Consider the following 8,615-nt stretch of genomic DNA (forward strand, 5'->3'; position numbering starts at 1 on the left):
CGATAGTCACACTTGCGGCTGACCGTACGCAGTGGATTATTCCATGCCTGCGATCAACACGCAGCCCCTTTAATCCATCCGCTAAACTACGCAGTGTAACCATGCCTTCCCTCCTTCAGATTCAGGGTTATGCCCAAGAAGAAGTGCAGAGGTGGGCGTAAGAAGAGGGAGAAGATTCTTCGCGCCAAGCTCAAAAGAGAGCTCGAAGCTTACAGGCTGTTGCAGGAAACATCGTTTCCAAAACAAAATACTGCGACGAAGACCACTCTTCAAGACGTTCCTACCAATATAGAGCCTACTGTATCCTTAACACGTCCTTTGGGTGAAGTAGAATCCGTACGACAAACAGAAATATTAGATTCAGATCTCGAAATTCCACCTAGCGAAACCGGGAACGAACTACCGTATCAAACACTAGATTTCGAACAATTCTTCCGGCAAGAAAATCCCTTCAATAATCCGCTAGGAATTTTTACCCCATCCCAGGAGACACAGTTTGTTAATTTTTCTCTTCGCCAACAAACTACGGTAGTAAACGGTTATAACGTTTTAATTGAACGGTCACAAATAAATGTGACACAGGTAGAAACGGTCTGCACTCCTAACGACTGGAATCTCACCCCGGTTGATGTAAATACTAGTGTTGATACGTGCCGCTTACTTAATAACGATATTTTTAACACGGATTCGCGTTTTTTGCCTCTCGAGCAAAATACAAGCGAAGGGGAAATAGAAACCATCATAATAAATTGAAACTTCGACAACTATCTTAAATTACCCAATAAAATTTATTTTGTGACAGCCGGGATCTCAGTTTCGAACACTTCAACGCTACCCCATTACTATTATTCCTAAGTCCACATCCCGGACGTTACAGTGGCTGACCCCTACGTTACACGTACGAGATGGGGAAATTGGCCAACCTTTGAGAGCGCCTTCCGACTGCGTTTCGGCGGACCCAACGCGCAGTTTAATATGCGGCAAGATATTGCCAGGCGTACGCAAGGGGAGGGAGAATCCGTTGCCGATTACTTCGTATGCATGCGGAATTTATTGGACCGATTGAATCCCCCGTGGCCGGAGAAAGAATGGGTGTGGATGGCATATAAGAACTTGCTTCCGCGACTACAACCGGCCATAGATATAGATGCGATCGGGTCCTTTGATGCCCTCGAGATGAGAGGGTGTAGAGTCGAGGAAGCCATGAGAGCCGCGCAAACGTATACGGCCCCACCTCCCCCAGATAGGACGTTATATCCCGAGCTTGCTTGTCCGCCTAACGCGCGTACTACCCGTGCCCCCCGACGAACCACCGCCATGGTCAGTGAGCTGACCGAGTTCGGTACGGAGGAGGTTCGCCCCGAGAGGGAAACCGTGGAGGAGGTGAATTTAGTCAGGACATCGACAGAAAGGCTCGACCCGGGAACCTCCACACCCGAAAGACGGCCCTTGAAATGCTGGAATTGTCAACAGACCGGGCACTCATGGAGAAATTGCCCATCAACCACCAGAAGAATATTCTGTTATCGATGTGGTAAAGACGGGGTGGTCAGCGCTCATTGCTCGTGTAGGTCGGGAAACGCGACCGCAGGCCATTGACCATGCCCATGGCCGATCGTACGGAAAAGGATAGTCCAGTAGAAACCCCACCCCCCGATTTGCTTTTTAAAATAAAACGGCAGGGTCCGTTACTGTATCTGGCCGCTTTGGTAGGAGACATTCCTTTACCAGTCTTAGTCGACAGTGGAGCAACGAGCACCTTCCTCGGCGAAAAAGGGATAGAAATGTTATCCGAACTAGACTTGTCTATCTCAGCCGGACCCAAAAGTGTTGTGACGACAGCCGACGGAAAAGAAGCAGAATTAGGTGGAGAGGTCGCACTCCCCATGACATTGGGAGTGATCAGTCGCGAGATCCGAGCTAGAATTTTTCCCCTGTATCTTAGGGCTAGATGCGCTCCGTGCTTTCGGAATCGTTGTCGATTTTTCAAGTCATCGTTGGTGGTTTAAGTCCCAACCTGACAGGATTTTCCCCTTTGAGGGTGAGGAAGCGGAGATCCCCGAGTCCCCACTGGTCGAGCCTTGGGAGGAGAGAATACGGGTGTTACTTGTACTCGAGAACGATAGCGAGATTCCCCTTCAAGAAGAGAGGGAGGTGATTTCTGGGGACGATCCCCGTATTCAGGGCGAAACAGTCTTTCTTACCGAAGTAGCAGGCGAAATACGACTTCCTGGCATCGGCGGAAGATACTCGGAGGTGTGTCTGGGACTTAGCGAACTAAATTCGGATGAGGAACGGATCCTAGAAGCGTTTTTGGAAGCGGAACGGCCGCGATTGTTAGCTGCCCCGGGTGTTACTGACCTCGCCACCCATCGAATAGACGTAGGTGAAGCCACCGCGATTAAACAACGATATTACCCGGTTTCGCCGAGTGCCCTGCAGGCTATTTATAAGGAGGTAGACCGATTATTGGCAGAAGGAATTATTGAGCCCTCGAATAGTGAGTGGTCATCACCAATCGTTATGGTCCGTAAAGCCGACAAATCTTATCGTTTTTGCTTAGATTTCAGACGAGTTTTTTTTTTTTTTTTTTTTATTTATTTATTTACGCTGCTAGGCTTTAAACTGAGCCATCAGCTGAGATACATAGATACAATGATTATGAATTTATAACTTTTTAGTTTTATACATTTTATATGTTTTTGTAATTACAATTTAATTTAATTATGTACAAGCTTAATTAGTTACTTACGAGGGACTTATAATTTGAGTTAGTCGAGTTGGGTTGGGATGGATTTAGTTGATTGACTAACTTGACTTATAAATTGTCTAGGTTATGGAAAAATTTGGTGAGACTTTAGAAATTTGAATATGATTTTTAGAGGGGTGACATATGGTTTGTAGAGGAAGTTTTCAATTGAGTAAGGAGGAAAAAGCTTTTTAGCGCAGAGAGAAGCAATCATTTCATCTCTACCTTCGTCCAAAATTGGGCATTGCCATATGCAGTGATTTAGGTCTTGCTCTGAGCTACCACACGTGCAGGATGGGTCGTTGGTGATCTTGACTCTGTGCAATGAGAAAGCTAAGTGGTAGTGATTAGAGCGAGATCTGTTGATAAAGGAAATTAGGTCCCTGGAAAGATTTTTATGTACAAACCATGGCTGTTGTCCATTTGAACGAAAGAATTTGAAAAAGTGTTTACCTTTGTATTTGGATTGTTCTATCAGTTCTTTGAGGTTATTTTGAATTGAATATCTTTTAAAAGTGGTGACAAGATCACTAACTGGAACTGGATAAGTATTGAAATCTTCCTTTTTTAAATCCGGGGAGGGTTTGGCCAAGGCGTCTGATATTGCATTATAGGCGATACCTCGGTGAGCCGGAATCCAAATAAGATTGAGATTATGACCAAGCGACCGGATTTTGAAGGCCAAAAATTTGCATTTAAGAATATATATATTAGTTCCGGAAGCAAATGTGGAGTTGGACATAGCCTGCAAAGCACTGAGGCAGTCAGAGAAGATGTATACTTCTTCACACTTATTGTCGATTGCTGATTCTAATGCTAACTTTATTGCAATGCACTCTGCTGTAAAGGATGACATATGTTTGTCGAGACCGATTTTTAAAGAGATGTTGAGCTCTGGGGCAAAATAAGCAGCTCCTACATGATCAGAAGAGTGAATTTTACTACCGTCTGTGAAGAAGGATGTGGAATTACTTGGGAGGGATTGCTGAAATGCTAAAAAGTCTTCATTAGGAGAATTTGAGTTTTTGAGCAAGAGACCAAAAGTAGAATTAAAGGCAATTGGTAATGATAGAGCTTCGTATGGGAAGAGATAAGGGCACACTTTGTTGTTTGTTTTAATAATATGGGTATAGGGAGTAACTAGTTCAATGCATTTAGGGAGAATAGTGGCTGATTTTTGCAGGAAGGTGTCCCAGCCCACTTCTGATCTCAAAGTTTTTAATAGCGTGGTAAATGAAGACGAACTGTTAGAGTAGCAGCGAGCGAGGAATTTGCAACCTAGAAGTATTGAGCGTTGGTAGATAGAAGAGCATTTGGCTTCGTCTAGAAGAATGTTGGTTGGAGTGGAGACTCTGTATGAGAGAGCTGTTCTTATAGCTGCGTATTGAATTCTCTCAATTATAATAGCATTTTGATTTTTCTTAGGAAGGAAGATGAAGCTGTTGTATTCGATAATGGACCGAATAAGGTTTTTGTATAAAATCAAAAGAGTGTTAGGTTCTGCCCCCCATCTAATACCACTCACGAATTTGAGTATGTTGAGTCTTTTGAGACATTTTTTTCTCACTGTGTCTATGTGAGCTGCAAAATTGAGACGGTACTCAAAGATTATTCCCAGGAATTTTACATATTCTTTGGAGAGTATTTTATGACCATCAACTACGATGGAGCATGTACCTGGGAGAATATTTTTCCTATTAAAGTGCATTAAGACGCATTTGGAAGGAGAAAGTGAAAGGCCGAGATGGTGTAATTTGGATTTAATGGAATTAATTGAAGATTCAAGTATTTTTTTCGAGGCGAGTGGTGTGGAAACGGGAAGGAAAACCGCGATGTCATCTGCGAATTGAGAAATTTTTAAGCGATTGTCTAAATTTGAAGCTATGTGTGAGACGTATATTAGATACAGTAGTGGGCTAAGAACCCCCCCTTGTGGAAGACCCTTAGATACTTTCCTGTTGTAGGAGCATTGTGGATTTATTTGATAGGTGACTGATCTTTCTTGAAGAAGAAACCAAACAAATTGGATAATATTATTGGAAAAATCAAGAGATTTTAGTTTGTCAATAAGAAGGTCACCTTTAACATTATCGAATGCGCCTTTGACATCCAGGAAACAAGCCAAAACGTCATGTCCTAAAAATAAGGAATGTTCTACCGTTAGAGAGAGACTGGCTAGGTTGTCAGAGCAAGACCTTCCACTGCGAAAACCATACTGCGAAGGGGGAAAAAGATTGAGCGATTCCGCCCACCATTGCATACGATTTTTGTTCAGACGAGTTAATGCAGTCTCAAAAAAGGACGCGTATCCCCTACCGTACATGCAAAGCATTCTGGAAAAGTTACGAGCGGCTCGTTACATCTCCGCGATTGATCTTAGCCAGGCTTATTTCCAAATTCCTATGGAGAGGGCCAGTCGCGAAGTTACGGCTTTTACCGTCCCAGGCCGCGGACTATTCCACTTCCTTCGCATGCCATTCGGACTTACGGGTGCCCCAGCTACATTCCAACGTTTGCTAGATAAACTGATCGGCCCCGAATTAGAGCCTCACGCTTTCGCCTACTTGGACGATATTATTGTCATAACCGAGAATTTTCCAGATCATTTATAATGGTTAAAGTTGGTTTTCGATCGAGTCGCAGGAGCAGGCTTACGTATAAATCCCGATAAGAGCGAGTTCTGCAAGTCGCAAGTACGATACTTGGGTTTCCTCGTGGACCGGCACGGTCTTAGAATGGATCCAGAGAAAATTGCCCCTATTTTGGACTATCCTCCTCCGAAAAATCTAAAACATGTTAGAAGGTTCATGGGCATGACATCCTGGTATAGAAGGTTTATTCCGAACTTCGCCACTAAAAGCGAGCCGATCAATCGACTCCTTAGGAAAAATCAGCCCTGGAGGTGGGAAATAGAACAGGAGGAAGCTTTTCGCGATTTGTGCCACCATCTCACTGTCGCTCCTACGTTAGCGTGTCCCAACTTTGAGATTCCATTCACCCTACAGACGGACGCCAGTACGATTGGGTTGGGCTCGGTATTAACCCAAGCTACAGAGGGTCAGGAGCAGGTAATCGCGTACGCGAGTCGTTCCCTGAATGATGCGGAGCGAAACTACACCACGACGGAACTAGAATGCCTAGCGGTCATCTGGTACATAAAGAAGTTCCGAGCATATTTGGAAGGCACACACTTTACCGTGGTTACGGATCATAGCAGCCTACGCTGGTTGCACAACGTCAAAAATCCAACGGGACGTTTGGCGCGTTGGGCGCTGGAATTACTGGAATATGATTTTAACATAATCCACCGTAAGGGAGCGCTCCATCACGTACCAGACGCCTTGTCGCGAATGTACGAAGAAGAGGGAGAGACGTTAGTTGAGGGAATTCCCCAGAATACAGGGGTCGATTACCTCCTAACCGTCACCAACGATCGAAAGGTAATGGACGAATGTGACTTCGCTGACTCAAATGACGACTGGTACACCCGGAAGTGTACCGCCGTGGCGAAGGAACCTCAGAAATATCGGGACTGGAAAGTGCGACAGGGTCGACTTTTCGTGCGTCGTCCATCTAGGGACTGTGAACCCGATTTAACCGATCTCGACGCGTGGAAGTTGGTCGTACCGTTGCGATGGCAAGCACGGGTACTTCGAGAATGTCATGGCGAGCCTCAAGCGGTTCACTTGGGTATAGACAAAACGTATCGCCGTATGGGCACGCAGTATTTCTGGCCGCGGATGTATAAAGACGTACATAATTACGTCACCAGATGTGATGTATGCCAGAGAACGAAAGTCGAGGCGAAGGCGCCGGCGGGAATGATGGGACGCAGAGTGGTGGAAAAGCCGTGGGACTACGTAGCCGCCGACATAATGGGACCGTTCCCACCGAGTAAACAAGGATTCGCATAATTCATCGTGTTTCAAGATTACTTCACCAAATAGGTGGAATTACGCGCCCTGCGACGAGCCACGGGGCCCAAGATCAGTGAATCTTTCCAAGAACTAGTGCTTACACGGTGGGGGACCCCGAGTGTCCTACTCACTGATAATGGCACCGAATTTATTAATCGCGTAATCACCGAGCTCTGTAGGGATTTCCACATATATCACGCGACAACGCCGCCATACCATCCCCAAGCCAACCCGGTCGAAAGAGTGAATCGGGTGGTGAAGACAATGATTGTGGCGTTTCTGAATGAGAATCACAGGGAGTGGGATTCACACCTCGCCGAGTTTCGATTCGCGTTTAATACCGCCCGACATACGACGTTAGGTTTCAGTCCGGCCTTCCTCAACCTCGGGCGCGAGTTATCCCCGATTGAGCGTTTCCGAAAACATCAGGGCGTTGATATCCCCTTAGAGCAAGACGAAGATTGGAGTAAACGAATGTCAAGGCTACAAGCTGTACAGGAATGGGTAGTTAAGAAACTAGATCAAGCGTATAATAAGCACTCCCAACATTATAATATGGGTCGACGCGATGTCAACTTCCGGGAGGGGGATCTCGTTTTGTCTCGAGCCCATTGCCTATCGTCCGGTGTCAAGAATTTTTCCGCAAAGCTCGTACCAAAGTATCAGGGGCCCTACCGGGTACATAGAGTCATCTCCCCAGTAATCTATGAGTTGGAGGATATCGCTTCAAATAAACGTTTTAAATCTCACTTAACTTACCTGAAAGCCTACTTTCCAGCTAACCTATCCCCGAACCCAAGGACCCGGGAGAAGACCTAGACCGAGTTAACGGTGATAATCCCCGTATCGGGCGGAAGAAACCCGAATCCCCAGCTCCTACTGGGACGGCGTCTCCTTTAGAAGGGCATATAATTGTGATTTACTCCGGACGAAGATAAAACAAAGGATCACCGATAACTGCCGAAATGTTTAAGGGCAACCACTTCCGAATACCGCCAGACGACACACCGGACGTTCCATTACGTCGGCCGAAAACCCAGGCCAAGGCAGCCACCCCGGATGAAATTAAAGACTTCGAGGTGATAGACCTCTCAACTGAGGAAAGCGACACGGAGACAATCCACCCCGAAGTCGTAGGCAGCAGCGACGACGAGGTCGATTTTGAAGGTGAACCTCCAGACCCTGATGGTACGGACCCGAGTAGACCCTTGTGGCCGTTCTTAGGGAAGATCGATAAGTGGTGTAAAAGGTACCCCAGTCTGCGAGAACGAGTCGCTGACAGTTTGAACCGGCTGTTGAGGGAGAACACCGACCCAGTACGGGAATTTTCTCCTTTGGTCTCCATACAAGTGGGACAGGTGGACCAGGCCATGCAAACCGACTCAGCTAGAGTTGAAACGGAGGAAGGCATTTTCCGCAGTAAGGGAGTCCAAACGGAGGAAGAAGCAAAGGGACTGTCCCACGTCCCCACGGAGGACGTCGGCATACAGGTCAATCTGCCGACTCCCGTTATGGCAAGCCACTATGGGGAAGGAGCCGTCCAGGCGCTGGGCGAAGAGGAGTTACGGCAGGGGGAGAGACAGGAGGACCTGCTGCTGGCTACCCCAGGACCTTCGGGCCTCAGTACCAATCCTGGGCAGTATAGAGATAGCGAGGACGCCCCATCCACCTCCTCGACCCGACCGGGTGGAATACCGACTGGAAATCCAGGACCATCTGACACCGATCCGCCTGTGCTGATTACCGTCACTCGGTGAAATTTGCCTGACGGGGCTCACTGTTATAAAAGCGCACGCCAGTACACTCGGCGAGAGGGAGAGCCTAACATAGTAGAACGTAGGATTCACTACTACCAGGTGGAGGGAGAGAATGGCTTGCCCCCCGTCCGTCGAGTAACCAGGGGAAGGCCCCGCTGTTTTCTGTGCCTGGCCCGGGGCTATACGTTTTTA

The 8,615-nt window shown here is 46.9% G+C and overlaps 1 protein-coding gene across 1 annotated transcript; it reads right to left on the reverse strand.

Moving 5' to 3' along the window:
- Nucleotides 1-2,834: 2,834 nt before the first annotated feature.
- LOC136776485 (uncharacterized) lies at nt 2,835-5,072 on the reverse strand. Its single transcript, XM_066732028.1, has one exon. The coding sequence runs from the start codon at nt 5,070-5,072 to the stop codon at nt 2,835-2,837; it is 2,238 nt and encodes a 745-aa protein (XP_066588125.1).
- Between the last annotated feature and the right edge of the window lie 3,543 nt (nt 5,073-8,615).

The sequence above is a fragment of the Prorops nasuta genome, unplaced genomic scaffold (genome assembly GCF_024137725.1).
Source record: "Prorops nasuta isolate Cenicafe-Biocafe unplaced genomic scaffold, Cenicafe_Pnas_1.2 PNAS00009, whole genome shotgun sequence".
NCBI lineage: Eukaryota > Metazoa > Arthropoda > Insecta > Hymenoptera > Bethylidae > Prorops > Prorops nasuta.

Bases quoted from the DNA above. Each gene is read 5' to 3' on its own strand.
- LOC136776485 (XM_066732028.1), bottom strand. From the start codon at position 5,072: ATGTACGGTAGGGGATACGCGTCCTTTTTTGAGACTGCATTAACTCGT.